The sequence below is a fragment of the Ammodytes marinus genome (genome assembly GCF_949987685.1).
Source record: "Ammodytes marinus genome assembly, chromosome: 8".
Classification (NCBI taxonomy): Eukaryota; Metazoa; Chordata; class Actinopteri; order Uranoscopiformes; family Ammodytidae; genus Ammodytes; species Ammodytes marinus.
In genome coordinates this window covers 11,332,765-11,351,196 of record NC_137212.1, presented here as the reverse complement: position 1 = coordinate 11,351,196, position 18,432 = coordinate 11,332,765, and the positions used below count along the sequence as shown (strand labels likewise).

At 40.9% G+C, this 18,432-nt stretch overlaps 1 protein-coding gene across 2 annotated transcripts in view; it reads left to right on the top strand.

The window, feature by feature from the left end:
- The window catches only part of LOC307254320 (3',5'-cyclic-AMP phosphodiesterase 4C-like), an 87,892-nt gene extending 69,473 nt beyond the window's left edge, over positions 1-18,419 (top strand). For both annotated transcript variants that reach the window (XM_080032652.1, XM_080032653.1), the window contains 12 exons: positions 579-652; positions 733-782; positions 976-1,088; positions 4,132-4,225; positions 7,560-7,738; positions 7,827-7,925; positions 8,125-8,289; positions 8,429-8,528; positions 9,207-9,361; positions 11,634-11,756; positions 13,751-13,933; positions 14,184-18,419. In XM_080032652.1, coding sequence (XP_079888778.1) covers positions 579-652; positions 733-782; positions 976-1,088; positions 4,132-4,225; positions 7,560-7,738; positions 7,827-7,925; positions 8,125-8,289; positions 8,429-8,528; positions 9,207-9,361; positions 11,634-11,756; positions 13,751-13,933; positions 14,184-14,765 — 1,917 coding nt within the window. In that variant the 3' untranslated portion in view covers positions 14,766-18,419. The remainder of the gene's footprint in view (positions 1-578; positions 653-732; positions 783-975; positions 1,089-4,131; positions 4,226-7,559; positions 7,739-7,826; positions 7,926-8,124; positions 8,290-8,428; positions 8,529-9,206; positions 9,362-11,633; positions 11,757-13,750; positions 13,934-14,183) is intronic.
- Positions 18,420-18,432: the final 13 nt, after the last annotated feature.

The following is an 18,432-nucleotide window of genomic DNA, read 5'->3' as shown; positions in this document are numbered from 1 at the left end:
TCAATTACCTAGTAGTACAATACAATGCAAAATGCAAGGTTGTGTTCCTATTAGATGCCTGGCATGTGTCACAAAATAAGGAGTTGTAAATGTTTGGAAACCTTTCTCCACACGGACAATATTAATAATTACCTTGCAATATTATTAGGCCATTTATATTAATATCCTGAACTGTTTGATGTCAAAATAATTTCCTCGCGATCCGCTACCAGTCTGTACTGTTTGTGCGCTGAAATTAAAATTTAGTATTGACACATAGCCTAGCCTCGGTAAACTACATGTTGCCAGCTACAGTGGGCCCCCTTTGTTTACATACCAGTTTACAGAGCATAGGCTTTTTTCCCGCTTATTATTTATTCCGTGAAAGTCATGAAAGGCAAAGTTCCAGTCATCAGACCTTCACCTGTTAACGAAGAAGTCCTGATAAGTCTGAAGGCCGAGACGTTGTCAAAAATACTGAGACATTGCTATCATTACCCACAGTTTATCTGCAAAAGACAATTGAGGGTGTCAATGTTGGACATCTCTCGGGTCGGGTGCCTCCATTCCTCTTTGCATTACTCTTATTTCCTTCTTAGGTCCTCGCCAGTCTCCGTACAGTGAGAAGTAACTTTGCTGCTCTGACACAACAGCAAGATCGAGTGGCAAACAAGTAAGACTAAGGACAGACTGAATGATCAAGGGTTTGTTTTCTTCTTTTTTACTAACGTTGTGTTATGTTGCTTTTTCAAGGCGGCCGACAAGCAGCAACCAGCCACCTGTGTATAAGCCATGTCTTACAGGTCAGTGTTATTATCCTTGTGTAATGGGATACTCTGCAAATACTTTCACATTGTGTGTGGGTGTGATCTTAATCGATGTATGCTGCTTATGTGTGAAATACCAACATGGGGTTGAACACATCTCACGTTTTATATATAAATCAAGCAGTCAACTCAACTGTAACTTGGGTTTGTGTGACATCTGGTTTTTCAGAGGAGCCGTACCAGAAGCTGGCAGTGGAGACACTGGAAGAGCTAGACTGGTGTCTGGACCAGCTCGAGACACTGCAGACGAGAGACTCTGTCAGCGAGATGGCATCCAATAAGGTGAGAAGACATTTCTTTTCATACAGGCTCTTAAGAAATGAATCTGTGAAGCTGCCTCCAATGTTTGTACGAATGTAATTGTTATAAGTGTTTCACTATTACGTAGTTGAAACCAGATCCTCCGTCATGCAACATTTTGCTTCAAAAAGCAAGGAAACTTGATCAAAAGAATCAAATCACATATGCAATTAGGCTCCATAAGCCCATATTCAGAAAAGGTTGAGTCTTATAAAGGACCCTATTAATGCAATAAGTTAGCCCATTAAACTATTTATATGCCACACGTTTTCTCAATCTCTAATGAGAAACAATAATTTTCCCTTCATCTCATCAAACACCTAGCCTGGAAATCCAGACCTGCCGCTGGCAAATTAAATTTGCTGCGCCTGTTGGTCTGGACTATCTCCATTGAAGCTTATATGTCAGAAAATTCTGAGCTACGTTTCAATTGGTTCTATCTGATATGGGCGCCTCGGCGGGCCAGAGCCCTATGTATGGTGCTCTGGGGCGGACGTAACCAGATGAAGACAGTGCTGTGCATGCGCCGTCGAAGCTGTGATAGTTAACAACAGATATGGCTGTGGATATGTTGTTTCAGTTTGAGACGGCTTTGGCCTCGACACTTAACGATATGGAAGATGACACTTAAATCTTTCATTAGCAAGTAAGAGGAATGTTCTGTTTTGCTGACCCACCACGGCAAAAGTTCAATTTACCAGTTAACCCTGCTGTTCGCTAAACGAACGGGGCTTAATACGTCACCTTGTTCATTGCTGTGATTGGTTGTAGTGCTATCCAATTGCGTGCATTGGTATTTGAAATGCACGCGTAGGTGCCGCCCCTTGAGTTGGGAAGGTATATTGATCGTGGCCAGACCCTATATCGTTCTAGAAATGGGTCTGGATTTCCAGGCTATCAGACACCCACAAGCATACATCATTTTGTTTTTCATTTATATGGCTGAATGAATGTCAAACTGTAAAAAAATGCTTATTATATTTAAATTGTTCTTCCATGTTTGACAGGTTAAAATTAAAAAGACATAACAAGCTTTAATGTTTCAACAACAGAATCTGAATTTATCCTTAAACTATATTGCTTTTTTCCTGGGGGTTTTTCATGAGCTGAGCTCAGGAATATTCGATTTTGTCATAACAACAACCCTAATTTTGATAAACAGTATCAATCACAAGCATGTCACATGCTTGAGTATCTGGTTTTGTAGCAATTAAAAAATGCAAGTCCTTTTAGCGTCTTCAAGTTCTTAGAAAACTTCAGATTTGAGACATATAAGGGGGAATTAATCAGCTATACAAACGCAGTGTAAGCATGGTGAAAAATACTTGGCTTCATGAATGCCATCTCTCTCTACTGAAAGAGTTAATCAGCTGCATCCCTGCTGCTCCCCACCGACGTCCTTCATCTCCCAGTCAACCAATAAGATTCCTCTCCTCCACCCGTCCCCTGAAGCCTGACGAATCTGATTGGACATAGAAGGGGGAACTGCATGCAGGGCGGAGCAAGGGGGTTCCTCACAGCCTCCCTCTCTCTTGTAATGTTTCTCATTGACAGCGTTTGACAGTAGTTGGATGAGCGACTGCAGTCACACCTACTGTCCCCCGATGGTATACCACATCCTGAGCCCCTCCTACCCCGCCCTACCCTTATCTCTTCATACCCCCTCCCCCCCTCACCTCCAGAACAGCACATGGGACTGTGGGAACTTTATAGCCAAACAGACATCTTCTCATGTTCAAACAGTCCCTGCTGAAGGCGGCGCAGAATTGACTGAGCAGATTTACAGCATGCAAAGTTGTCTGCTTGTTGTTTTGGATTGTAGAGACCTCTGAAATCACCATGCGGGGGTTGACATGCCTGCGTCTGCTCTCTGGGTTTGTCTCTGCTGGAGACTTAGACAGGTGAGCGACGGGGGGTGCTGATGACTTGCGTTGTTTGCGGATCTATTGATCAGTCTATGAGCCTGCACGTTGGATCCGTCTCAGGACTGGATCTACAAACAGGCTTAACGTTGAGAGCATGTTTGTCGATTCATGTATGTGTGTTAGTATGCATATGGTAAATAGAATTAAGGGAAAAAGACTAAAGACATGGATGTTAGAGGGAGAAGTTGTTATGATGTACAGTGACAATAAAATCCTTGAATCTTGAATCTTGAATCTTGAATCAGTAGGTGCTGTGGCTTGGTTAACTGCAGCAGGAATATATTGCATGTTTTTTTGTAAATATATATCTGTGATTGTGTGTGTACGTTAGATTGTTTGCACAAAAACTCTGAGGAAAAGCATGACAGTGGGAGCAGCTGTGTTTAGAAGCTGCACTAAAACCAGATGATATACAGATCCATTTAGGTAAAAACTTCAGGATTACGCTTCATGTCAGTGTATCTTTGTGTGTGCCCATATATGTGTGTCACATATGAGGCAGTGTAACCAGTGCAGAATCACCCTCTCACCCAGATCCCCTCCCTCCTCGTTTAGTCAACACATGCCAAAGCTGTTACATAATCAGCATGGAAGCTACTGCATCAATAAAATTCAGGGGGAACACTGTTGTTTAAATGTTGGCAATATATAACTTATTTTTTTTACCACCTACCACCAATTTCTTTCTGGTGTCTCAAACAAAAAACACAGTTCTATTTAGCTTGTCTTTTTGTACTATAAAAGAACAACAAGTACAGTAATAAAAAGCATAAATGGAGTCAGCATGGACTATAAGAAATATATATATATAGAATAAATGTGCTTAAGTCTACACAAGTTACCGTACATGTTGTTGTTTAACTTTCAAACCACAGAGAAGATGATGGAACATCTTGTTTTCATAAAGTTGTAACTATCTGCTACTGTAAAAATGTTTTCAACCAACAAATAAAAATTAATGTAAATCAGTTCAAATGTTATTTATCTAAGTGAAGTTAAGTGCAGCACTGTAGCAGCTGATTATTGTCGTAATTTCATATAATGTAATAAAACCTCTATTAACCACTTTTTCTGTTCATGGTACTGTTGTGTTTTCACAGTTTAAGAGGATGCTAAACCGCGAGCTGACGCAGCTTTCAGAGACAAGTCGCTCAGGGAACCAAGTGTCCGAGTTCATCTCCAACACCTTCCTAGGTGAGTTTTAATACCTGATCTAAACAAACACTGACTTTATAGAAGGAAGAAAGAACCATCACATCATTTAAACCAAAAAGAAATATGGAAACAAAGACTCAGTTGACCTTTTTATAGTACCACACAGCCCTGCAAAGATAATGTTCAGTTTATGTTAAAACTGTTTTAAATAGGTGAATTTTTGTCATGTCCTGAGAGGTTTCTATTTAGTATAAACTTAAAGTATCCCCTTGTGTAAATTACTTTTTGTACTATCGCAAACATGTCAGCAAGGTAACAAGAAAAGATACATTTGCATAATTGCATCATCTGGCTTTATTGGCTGTTATGAGGTGAGGGAAGAGAAGTGTTTCTTTTAAAAGGAATGAGGAATAGTTTATTCATGTTTTTTCGGATCAAAGAAGAGAGCAGCTTTTTTAGCAGAAAAAATATTTTAAAATGCGGATGAAACAGGAGAGCACAAATGAAAAGGGGCTTTTAAAAGTAAATCAAGGAGACTAAACGAGTAAAGAAAGATAAAAAAGGATGCAATAGAAATGAGATTTAATAGAAAAATGGAAAGGAAATAAAGATTTTTAGTATTTAAAAAGGGCATTTTTCTTATTTTCAGGGGGAAGAAAGAAAGGGAGTGAGGCATTGTTAAGGAAAAAAAAGACTGAACATATTTTTGAAAACCTGAACCATTAAGAGAGCATGTTTGCAATGGGGAGTAGTATGGAGAGGACTGTGTATTAACAGGGATGGATGTTGGAAGGTGAGGATTTTCTCCTTCCCTAAAAGAGGAGGTGCGGCGACAGACAGCATTCCCGGACACATTGTGTGGCGTTGTCATAGCAACAGGGTGCAATATTATTAGACGGCGTGTTGCATTGATAGGAGACTCAGTCTTCAGCAGCTCTGCCGGCAGGATGGAGGTCCGGCTGGATGAGGATGTAGCTGTCAATGGGATGTGGTTTTGATATGACGGCGTTAAGCCTGACAGCGTGTGGAAATGAACACCATGGTTTTGGGTGTGAGGAAGAGGAGGCACTGTGAGAGAGGTGAGAGAGGCCAGACAGCGCCGCGTGTGACGCTGCCACTCAGGTGGCTCTGCATCCTTATGGTGGCGTCTGCTTGTATCAGGGCTCAGGTCTTGGTATTGTTCAAGGAATCAGTCTTGCCATGATAAAAAAAACGTGGATGTAAGATACTAAGGATAATGTGCGGACGTGAAGTAAAGCGGGCTGTCTGTGATGTCAAACTGGGATCATTATTTCCTTGGTTTGTATAAATATGTATGAGTCATTTTCAGCTCTATCGTGTCTGCTGGGACAGCACCTGTGTCAACAAATTATATGGTGTTTATCTTGAAACCATGTTTTGATGATACCCGTGTTTTTGCTTGACGGATTACAATCTCCACTGTGGGTTGAAAAAAAAATCTTCAACCTGTACACATGATGCAAACCTTTTCAAAGCCACATTTGACAAACTGAAGAAGTGCTTTGTCATCGAGCTCAAGGATTTACCTGCTACTACTGCCATTCCGATCCTGCTGCCCTATAATCCATTCATATACTTATACATTCATGTTCAGCTGGCTGTGATTTGACAATATACTGTATATATATATATATATGCTGCACATATATGAATATTAGGGATGGCCATTTAGTATTTTTTCTTTAACCGGTTAACCACAAGAATTAACGGTTATTAACCGGTTAACCATTAAGATTTAATGTAGCCTATTTATAGTGAAATACCTGAAGCATTATAGCAGGCTCCCAACCTTTTTTTGTTTATTAATTTAAAAACTATTCAGGGACCAGTAGCCAATTTAAATGCCTACAATTTGACATTCACACGGCACCTTGTATGTTGTGAGAAGAGGTCTAGTATGCGAATGTAGGAGCCGAAAGTGCAATAAGTGACTGAAATGTACATACATTTACACACACACAGGCTTAGGGGACGGGTAGCCATTGCGATATCAAAATAAGAGTCCGGATTTGAGAAAAATTAAAATGAATTAAAATTTTTTTTAACCGTTTAACCTTTAGTATTAACCGGTTAAAGATCTTCTTAACGGTTAACGGTTAACCGGTTAACCATGGACATCCCTAATGAATATGCATGTGAATATATATATATATAGTAATAGTGCAGGTTAAATGTATATACTCTCTATATACTGTATATATGTATCTATATATATATGAAAACTGCAGGTTTACTTTATTATACCTGTATATATTTGTCATTGTCGGTGACCTTTGATCAGGTCTAAATACAGTGTGTACTACTATGTACTAACAGAGTGCTAAAATTGAAATATATTTTTAAACATATTTTTATATTTTGTATCTATTCTATTTTTAGGTGTAATTTAATTTCTACATACTATACATACTAACTGAAAAACAAATCATATCTCAAAAAATTATTCTATACTGACTGTGATGTACAGGAGAATTGCAAAGTTTAGTTGTTTACAAGGCCGTTAACATATAAATATATATATATATATATGTTTCCTTGTGACATCATGTTTATCAGTGAACAGATCTCTTTAAAGTCTTACCTCAGCTAAAATGATGTACAAAAAGACAAATTAAGTTCTGATCAGATGTTGTACAGTGGGTCCAGTTCCTCATTGATAGCTTTTGATTGTATTCACAATAGCTTATTTTATGTGTCATTGCTTTGGAGAAGACAGATTTCATTTTATAAGTTTTAATTATCGTTGTACCATGTTAGCAGCCAGCGTTACTATTACACAGCCTAGCCTCTGTAATCTGGCATGTTGCTATCTATGGTTGGCCCCCTTTGTTTCCATACCAGTTTACAGAGCCTACGCTGTGTATTAACACCAGATTGTTTTTCAGTGCACACACAGTTCTGGCAGGTAGCGGATCACAAGAAGATAATCACTGATTTTGACAAAGTGATTTTGACAACAAGCGTTCTCCAGACACCACCTTCAACTCTTGTACAAAAAAAGGAAACAACCCAAAAACACTTGAGTTGGGTCTAATAAATACCAGCATTTCACTGTAGATGGCCGGAAAAATAAATCCTATTAACTGATAAATCCAATTTACAAATGTATGGCAGTACGTAATAGACCAGTGTATGTAGAGAGAAAAACAAGATTGGGAGCATGATACCGCTGTGAATCAAACCCACAGTAAAATATGGTGGTGGGAATCATTAAGTCTGGGGTTGTGTAGTTGGACACCTGAACAAATGCAAAATAGAAGTATATATCTTCACAAGTGGTCTCAGACTTTTGGACCTTACTGTATATATATATTTAACAGAGTGCATCTGGGTCTGTTTGCACACGTTGCAGAGAAACAACATGATGTGGAGATCCTGTCTCCACATCCTAAGGAGAAGGAGAAGAAGAAGAAGAAGAGGCCCATGTCACAGATCAGTGGTGTGAAAAAGGTCACACAGAGCCCCAGCTTAGCACCTGCCTGCATCCCTCGCTTTGGAGTCCGCACACCACAGGAAAGCCTGCTGGCCAAGGTGGGCACATATACACTAGGACATAGACAGAAAGACAGACACACACACACACATGGTGTCTTATTGATGTCTTCTGTTACTTCCCCAGGAGATAGAGGAGATTAATCGTTGGGGTCTGGATGTTTTCAAAATAGCCGAATATTCTGGAAACCGTCCTCTGTCGGTGATCATGTACTCCGTCTTCCAGGTAGGAGCTCAAAGTCTGCTCACTTCACAAATGGGGAAATACATATTTAAACTGCTGAGATGTAATTTAAATAAATATAGGGATAAATGACTGAAGTATGTATTCTTATACAGTGCATAAATGCTGTTACGACCAACATAGAAGATACAAACGTTAAAATGTGACTCAGATTCTCTCCTCTACCTCCTCAATGTGCCAGGAGCGAGACCTTCTGAAAACCTTTAAGATACCGATTGACACCTTCATCACCTTGATGATGACCCTGGAGGACCACTACCATGCAGACGTTGCTTATCACAACAACATACATGCAGCTGATGTGGTGCAGTCCACCCACGTCCTCCTGTCCACCCCTGCTTTAGAGGTGAGCCGAGGAAACTGCCGTGGTTTTTTGCTTCTGGTTACTTCAGATATAAAGATTTGCTTGGATTTCAGGGTGCAGTGAGTAATTATTAGTTGAACAAAATAAGTAATTGTTTTGTTTATCTGTTCCCTGATCCCAGGCAGTGTTTACAGACCTGGAGATCATGGCCGTTCTGTTTGCTAGCGCCATCCATGATGTGGATCACCCAGGAGTCACCAACCAGTTCCTAATAAACACCAGTATGTTCCTCTCCGTCTCTGCAAACAGCCATCACAAAAGGCTAAAAAACAAACAAAACAAAAAAACATTTAATGATCGTGATCGTGAACATTTTTTAAAAAAGTATTTGAAATTAATAAGAGATGTAACTTATTTTGACCATATAACGCATGGTTTTATTTAGACTGGGCTACCATCAGCACTGATTAAAAATTATAGATTAACTTCCATTTTGTTTTAAGTGGTTTAGTTTTTGTGTGTGATTGCGCGTACACGTGTTCTTTAGACTTCATTGTGATTGAGTATCAAAAAAGGCATATTTTTTTTTATCCCAGTCAAAACTTGTAGCCTACATTATATATATACTACACTGGTACATGAATAACCAGTAAATAACTTCTAGATACATTTTTTTGTTATGTTTACCCACTTCAGTAGTAAGATATTTTTTTATGTCATCTTTATTTATTTCACAATAAGATTATTATTATTATTGATTAAAAAAAAATTGTTTCGCTCTTTTTTCTCTTCTCTCTCTCACTCCTCTATTGTCTCTGAACTCTACTTTTTTTCTAGCTCCTTGTACGTTGCTGCAGTTTTGAAGTTTAGACCTCATTGTGAAAGTGTTGAGATAGAAAGTTGTGTGTTTTTTTTGTCCTGTTGTGTGGTTTTAACAATGTCCACCTACATCTCTGCAGGTTCAGAGCTTGCAGTGATGTATAACGATGCCTCGGTGCTGGAGAATCACCACCTGGCTGTGGGCTTCAAACTGCTCCAAGACGACAACTGTGACATCTTCCAAAACCTCAGCAAGAAGCAGAGAGACTCCCTCCGCAAGATGGTGATAGACATGGTGAGACCGCTGCACATTTTACATGACATATTGATATCCTTTACAGTCGTACTCTGTGTTTTTTTCATTATGTGTCATTCAGTCAAGTTTGTGTACAGTCAAAGCCTGCTAATACAGCAGCTGTATGTATATGGTAACAGCCTACTTTGAAGAGGCTGCTGGCAAAACACCATCGCAACGCAAAACAACAGAATAGCATAAATCACTGCTGTAATGAAAGAGTATAAACAAGATCTATCACATTGTTGGCAATACATGTAGAACAGTCTTGCGCTTGTAGCTTCTGTGTCGTGTGATTTTAAATTGTGTATGGTTGGTACATTCTCAGAAGTACAGTAACAAATACACACAAACTGTCATTGCAGGCCATGTCAAAAAGACTCGAAGAGAGAAATACACTATATAATATATCATACACGTTCCCTGCATCCTTCACAATGCTCAAGTAAAGAAAGCCTACATAACTAGTAAGCTACAGTGGAAATGGAGTCTGCCGATTCAGGCAGCTCCAGTTTGCCCGTCGCAGCCAAAACAGTGCCAAGAACCGAGCCGACTACTGACTGTCCGTACGCTCCTGCGCTTGCGCGGGTCGTAATGTCTCTATAACAGCAGGCGGCGCTAATCTGTATTGTGGCCCAAAAAAATACTGAAGCCGGAAATGATGGGACAGCTCTCTAGACCATAAACAGGAGCTATATCCCATTCCAGAGACCGTGTCCTTAGAAGGACGCGGTCTACGCGGTCTATGAAGGCTATAGCCTGTGAAGGCCGATTCGAAGGCCGAACGAGCGTTGTTAAACGAGACGGTCTCCTTCCGGTTTGCGTAACAAGCCGTTACCTTGCGTGACGACTCGCCGCTTCTGTGCTGCCTAGCAACCCTGATTGCTGCCAACAATGGAAACAGCCTTGTCAACGGAGGACAAAAAGAAAATAAGTTGCCTACCAGACGAAAACAAAAAAAGTACAAGAAGAAATAAAAGAAAAGACAAGAAAAAAAGAAAGGAAGATAAAGTTAAGAAGATTTTTTTGTTATTTTTTATTTTATTTTATGCCATCTCTGAAAAAAACGCAATGAATCTTGGGATATGTTGGGCCGCGAAGTTCTGTTGGACCCTTCAAAACCGTGAAACAAAGGCTGCACTTCTCGGCCGCATATGAAGGAGCCTTCCAAATGGAACAAGCCTTTGCGCGCCGCTATAGCTGGATCCCAATCCAGAGACCGCGTCCTTACGCGGTCTATGAAGGCTATAGCCTTTGAAGGCCGATTCTAAGGCCGAACGAGCGTTGTTAAACGAGACGGTCTCCGTAGGTCTCCGTTTACGAGCATTTCCGGTTTGCGTGACGACTCGCCGCTCCTGTGCTGCCTAGCAACTCTGATTGCTGCCAACGGAGACAGCCTTGTCAACGGAGGAAAAAAGAAAAAGAAGTTGCCTACTAGACGAAAAGAAAAAAAGTACAAGAAAAAAAGAAAGAAAGATAAAAGTTAAGAAGATGGAGCAACACGTTGCTGTTTTGTTACTTTTTATTTTATTTTATGCCATCTCTGAAAAAAACGCAATGAATCTTGGGATATGTTGGGCCGCGTAGGATCCATCTGTTGCAGCCTTCAAAACCATGAAACGAAGGCTGCATTTCTCGGCCGCATATGAAGGAGCCTTGCCAATGGAACATGCCTTTGCGCGCCGCTATGACGCAATCGGTCTTCAAATGCAGCCTTCCTTGGCTGTAACCCCTGAATTGAGATTCACCGAACGACGCAAACGGTCTTCAAATGCAGCCTTCGTAGACTGCGACCCCTGAAAGAGATATAAATACGTATTATATCTATGGACCATAAAGAGCACCATTTTTAGCAGAGAGTGTCGAGCATGGTGTCGAGCAGTCAAGAAGGGTTGATGCATGTGAGTACTCGCTGAACAAAACAAACAAACACATAATTAAAACAATGGCTAGCGATGCGATACTGTTGTCAGCTGTTTGTGCTACCCGCCTCACTTCCGGGCTTCACTGATTCGCTAGCCCTCCACCAATCAAATTGCTCCGACTGAAAGACTGCCCGACGCCGATTGAACATGTTCAATCGTCTGAAAAGAAGCCCGACGACATCTACGACGGCCGACGTCACCGAACAAACAGATTCGTGTCCCCGCCCCCGCCCCCTCCAGAGTCTCCGATGGCCGATTATCGGGCCGGTGTGTCTTGGCCTTAAAAATAAGAAACAAAACGCTGCTGTAGATGAGTGATGTGTTTGTGCGGCTGTCGTCTTTGTCAGGTGCTTGCCACAGATATGTCCAAACACATGAACTTCTTGGCGGACATGAAGACGATGGTGGAGACCAAGAAGGTAACCAGTCTGGGGGTCCTGCTGCTGGACAACTACTCTGACCGCATCCAGGTGAGAAAGCCCCCCTGCTGACACTGAATGTCACCACATACTGAGTAATCTTTTTTACCATATAGATAGTTATTCTGCACAGTAATAACAAACATGTCCCACCTGCTAAACAGTGTTCAATCATAATACACATAACTGACATTTTATACAGTATGATGAACGTTGGAGACTTTATATATCTCACTTATACACCGTGTTCCAAATTATTATGCACATTGGATTGAAGTGTCATAAACTTTAAATTTTTAGTTTTTAAATTAAACTCATGTATGATATTGTGTCTCAGGATGCCTTGGATCATTTAAATTAATCTCATACACCTGTGATAATTAGTTTGCCATGTGAGCCCAATCAAAGGAAAACTACTTAAGAAGGACGTTCCACATTATTAAGAAGGCCAGATGTTTCAAGCAAATACGGGAAAGAAAAATGATCTCTCTGCTGCCGAAAAGCGTCAAATAGTGCGATACCTTGGACAAGGTATGAAAACATTAGATATTTCACAGAAACTTAAGCATGATCATCGTACTGTGAGGAGATTTGTGGCTGATTCAGAGCACAGACGGGTTTGTGCAGATAAAAGCATAATGAGGAAGGTTTCTGCCAGACAAATTCATCGGATTAGGAGAGCAGCTGCTAAAATGCTGTTGAAGCCGCTGGTGCCTCTGGAGTCCCGCGAACCTCAAGGTGTAGGATCCTCCAGAGGTTTGCAGCTGTGCATAAACCTATTATTCGGCCACCCCTAAACAATGCTCACAAGCAGAAACGGTTGCACTGGGCTCAGAAATACATGAAGACTCATTTTCAAACAGTCTTGTTCACTGATGAGTGCCGTGCAACCCTGGATGGAGTAGTGGATGGAGTAGTGGATGGTTGGTGAATGGCCACCATGTCCCAACAAGGCTGCGACGTCAGCAAGGAGGTGGCGGAGTCATGTTTTGGGCTGGAATCATGGGGAGAGAGCTGGTAGGCCCCTTTAGGGTCCCTGACGGTGTGAAAATGACCTCTGCAAAGTATGTTGAGTTTCTGACTGACCACTTTCTTCCGTGGTACAAAAAGAAGAACCGTGCCTTCCATAGTAAAATCATCTTCATGCATGACAATGCACCATCTCATGCTGCAAAGAATACCTCTGTGTCATTGGCTGCTATGGGCATACAAGGAGAGAACCTCATGGTGTGGCCCCCATCTTCCCCTGACGTCAATCCTATTGAGAACCTTTGGAGCATCCTCAAGCAAAACATCTATGAGGTTGGCAGGCAGTTCAAATCAAAACAGCAGCTATGGGAGGCTATTCTGGCATCCTGCAAAGATATTCAAGCAGAAACTCTCCAAAAACTCACAAGTTCAATGGATGCAAGAATTGTGAAGGTGATATCAAAGAAGGGGTCCTATGTTAACATGTAACTTGGCCTGTTAAGATGTTTTTGATTGAAATAGCTTTTCAATCAACTAAATATGACCTTCACATCCTGCAAATTCAACACATGACAATTTTTAGGTCTTTGCAACCTATAAAATGTTTTGAAACTCTGTTGTGCATAATAATTTGGAACGGTGCATTTTGAGTTTTTTATTTTTGAAAAAAATACCATTATTATTTGGAGGTTTGTTCAATGAAATTTGAATCATACTTTAGCGGTTGATGACTTGAAAATTATACTGACTGTCATTTGCATGACTATTTAGGAAAATCGGAGAAAAATATAATTTGCATAATAATTTGGAACGCACTGTACATTTGACTTAATGAAAAACACATAGAGTTTTATGTTGTGGCATCATTGAATGGAGTCAGAAAGTTTCAATTGTTTTAGACTAAAATAATCAAAGTGAGCAGTAAATAAGAAGAACACTGTCACCTGTTTCTTCATACACAAACTAAGCAGCTGTTGTATGTGAGTTTGTTCATGGCAAAGTGCTGCCACCTGCTGGGCACAAACTGGTCACTGCATCTTTAGTGTAGTGAGTCTGACGGAATGTTTCCCCTCCAGGTTCTGCAGAACATGATCCACTGTGCCGACCTGAGCAACCCAACCAAACCGCTGGAGATTTACCGGCGCTGGACGGACCGCATCATGGTGGAGTTTTTCACCCAGGGAGACCGAGAGAGGGACAAGGGCATGGAGATCAGCCCCATGTGTGACAAACTCACTGCCTCAATAGAGAAGAACCAGGTAATTCACACAGGGATGAAACACACATTGTATAAACTATAAACAAGTCCTCTGCATCACTTTCGTCACATCCTATGTGGTTCTCCTTATCCATGAGCACAAAGCATATGATCTAAAAGCAGCACCACCCCCAAAAGTTGTCCGCAGATTGGTTTACACTGATGCTACCGGAACTATTGAAAACAAGACCTGCAACCTGTCATATTTGTGTGTTTATTATTGCTTTTACTAATATTATTTGTATGACTAGGTGGGTTTTATCGACTACATTGTCCACCCTCTGTGGGAGACATGGGCAGACTTGGTGCACCCTGACGCCCAGGACATCCTGGACACGCTGGAGGACAACAGGGAGTATTACCAGAGCATGATCCCCCGCAGCCCGTCACCCTGCAGCCCCGAGGAGCACCGTGCTGAGGCTGGGCCTGGAGGAGAGGCTGTTGGAGTGGGAGGGGCCGTCCCCTCAGTGGGGGGAGGAGGGGACAAGTTCCAGTTTGAACTGACTCTGGAGGAAGAAGAGGAAGACGAGGAGGAAGAGGAGGTGGAGTCTGACCTGGAGAGCCCTCTAGAGGGGGAGTCCCAGTCCAGTGGGGAGCGGCTCCAGGACTCCTCTTCCCCCTCTTTGTCCCCAGACCCCCGCAGCAGCAGCAGCAGCAGCAGGTACCGTCCCCCCTCGCCTCACCCAGCCCGGACTTTGAGCCTGGCGGCCATGTCTGTGCGGAGCCCCCTCCCCCACAGAACGCTGGCCTCCTCGAGACGGGAGGGCGCCGACACAGACAGAGAACTGAGCCAGGAGGGCGATGGCGTGGCCTGCCTGCGTATGGGCACGTAACGACCAGCACAACCTGCCCCAGCCTGAGAAACACTAGTGCTGGATTTTAGTGAGTCGAAGGCAGGGATGGCCTTCAACCAATAAAGTCTGTAAAATCACTACAGTCCCTTTACACTGGAGACACCCTGTCTATAGAGGACAGAGGGACGTTACCCTGCTGTTTTATTTTTTTATTTTAACAAGAATGGTTTTAGCCTATCTCCGGGTGCCTGATTGGCCTTTGTGTCCCGTCCTGCTTTGCTGTTGTTTCAGTTCGTAGAGACCCAGGCAAAGACTGCTGCATTTTCACTGGGAAGAAGAGAACAAAACATAAGGCAAAGGAAATGTCTTCCTCCAAAAAAACAGGGACGTGTGCAGCGAATGAGGATCGCTGTGATTTGACAGGGTCTTGGAAATTATTTTGCATCATAGTTTTAACTTAGGATATGAAATTGCCAAGGCAGATGGTGTGGGCTTTTTTTGTATTGTTTAGGAATTATGTGAGAGATCAATCATTTTACCAAATATAGGATGTAAAGGAGCAGCAAGAAAACCGATGAACCTAAACCTCAGGGTATGAAGAGAAACATAAATCTAATGTAGCACGGATGAAGTGGGTACCCCTGATCCGCTTTGATTTACCTCTAAAACAGAGACAACTGAGACTTTGTTAAACCTGTGCGTCTCTTTATTTAATTAAAACCCTTTAATGGAAATTTTGGCAACTGAAGCAATCAAGTAATATATATTAAAATCAGCTTGTAGCACCGCAGAGATTGAACACTGAAGGAGAATGAAGCTCAGTTTCTCCCGTCGAAAATACTAATGACACAACCTGTATAATTAGTTTATTTTTTTAACTTAGATTATTTTACATGGTGTCGTTGTCAGGTCTTATTTTTTTTAACAGTTCTGTTGTTGTACATTTGCTGGTCTTGTTTGTGTTTATGTGCTTAAAAAGCATATTTTTTAATCTGGGTGCCTCCGGTCCACAGTAGCACTTTAACGTCTCTGCCCTTCAGCTCTTCTATTCAGTCGCACAAAGGGCTTCACCCACTGTATGCCTACTGATCACAGGACACAGTAGAGGACATATGACTCCAGGTACCAGAGGGCAGAGTAGGAAACACAAAACTACCTCCTCTAACAGAGGATTTGATGGCCAACACCAACATTCACAATCTCTGGTCAGATAATATTGGAATTATAAGTCTCCCTCTGTTTCTGTTTGTGTACTGAGATCCAGATTTACAAAAACTGCAGTATTGGCACTTAATATTGTTGAGGTGCAAGTTTAGAAAAAAATAATTGTTTGTGGCACAAGATCTGGAAAAGAGCTTTATGCAAAATGGAGTCCCCTTCATTTCCAAATACAGGTGCAAATAATTCTCAAAACTCAAAAACTAATTTTCCTGGGCAGTGTTTTCTGAAATGATCTGAGGCTTGAGATTAAAAGCCACATTTTCTCTGTCTTTTTCAGAGTCTGGATGCCCCTGTTTGAACAGTCTTTAATCCAACATTTATTGTTATGAAACAAAAGCTATGAATTGACAAAGTAGTCTCAGTTAGGATTTGCTTAGGTTTACCTACATCTATTTATGCCTGACTGTAGCGCAGAAGCTTTAGGCAGCACATAGTTTACTTCTTGTCAAGAAATCCTATGAAAAGACTGAACCCAATAATGTGTTCCTTCCCCGCCCAGGCGCCTCCAAAAACATTTGTTCCTTCTGAGCCTGTAAATCTTTTTAAAAATCTAAATAATTTCTTAAATAGATACTGTAGTTTTTCACAAAGGTGACTCAAAGAGAAGTAAATACTCCTTTTGTTAAGGATTATTTTCAGCAACTTATTATGTTTGTTTCATTGTAGATTCCAGCCGTTTTATGGGCTTCGTTGACAGTGACAAAAATGTATAGAATATCAGCACATTTATCCAATAATTGGGCACTGTCATGCTTTTCTTGGCTTCACCTACAAACTAATATATAGTTGGTTACACTTAATGTTTTACTACCCGTAGCCTGACATGAGCACAGAAGAAGCAATTGTAGGAGCAGTACATTGTGAATGTCTGGTGAATCTGTGCCTGATGTCCTTTTCTACTCCTGCTTACACTTTTAAGTAAAACTTCCGTCTGTTACTTTAAATATACACATTAGGGATCTTATCATTCCAAATGACTGGCCATGGTGTAACTGTCCAGCCCTGCTGACAGGTTCTTATGTAGATATCACAAGAAGCACACTTTTTAAAAATATGCTGACTAAACTAAACCGACTGCTTGCCATCAGATTTTCAGTGTTATTTGGTAGTAAGTGCTTGACTGGGATGACTGTGTGCCATAAGTGTTAAAAACACACCTGCCAGCCAACAATGCTGTACATTTTTACACTAGAGATTTTAACCTGATGATTGTATCGAAGTCGATGACTTTATGGTGTTAGTTTTTACGAATTATAGATGAACAGTATCTAAAGCAGACAATTTATTAGAATTTGTGCCATTTATGATTAGTCAGTTCAGCCTAATGAGAGGGCTGAGACTTCAGAATGTTTGTAGTTTCAGGAGTTCAAGACTCTTTTTGTACCAAGTATGCTTTCAATGTAGAGCAGTGTTTGTCGCCGTCCCAGAGGTAGGAAAAACAACATGCACTTCCTTGTCTGGCAGTAGTAGAAAACAATAGTTTAACAGTATTTCATTAACTCAGCTAGTAAGCTTTATTGATCAGCCTTACATGTGATAAGAGCCTATGAAAGAACCATTATGCTGTTTCAACAGACAGAGCCTCAGAGCAGGTGACATATTTCAGTCTTTAAAAAATTCTTCGGGATACATATAGAAAACGAACATACAGAAATTAGATTTTCTGGTTCTGCCATTATACACATACTGCTGTTATTTTGACAATAGTTGCTGCGAAAACAGTCAAATTATAATCTCAGAAATTATGAAACAATTAAAAAGGTGTCCATTTCATGTTTTGTACTTTCCGGTGTGGAAATCCCATAAACCTGCAAAATGAAAATGTCACAAAAACTTCAGCAGCAGATCATTTGGTTTAAACGTTTGTTTTCAACTCTGGCATCCTTTTTTCGGTGTCACCAGCCCACAAAACTTACATTTCTTACCACATCACCGAGAGCTGTAAAACAAATTTCCAGTTTTTAATGGAACATATTTTGAAGCAAAAAGATGTTCAGCAAGGCATTTTTATCATATTGGTTAACTGGATTTGAAACACTTTAGTCAATCTCAGCTGATTGTTTAGTCTGTAGCTCGGCTTGTTAATTGCAGCAGCACGGCTCTTCAAAGGACGACGTCAGTGCCATACATCACTGCCATACAGTGTTAATAAATGTGTTGACTAGCAGGAGAGTATCTGCTCTCGTATGTTATCGTGTTGCGCTGATACTGCCACCATTAATGTTCATACCGCCTTGTTATCCCAGCCGCTGTGTCGTGCAAAGTTCTATAAGAGATATTTATTCTTCAAAACGTGTTTGTCGAGACAATGTACTGTAACATAGGACATTTTCTTTATGTTCTGGAGCCGAAAAATCAAGTATACTTTAAAAATATACATACAATTGCCACTCCAATGTTTTTGTCACAGAAAACTATATTTTTGTTCCTCATTTTAAGCCAAAATAGTCTAGGGAGTTCAGAATGTTTTATGGAAAATGCCAAT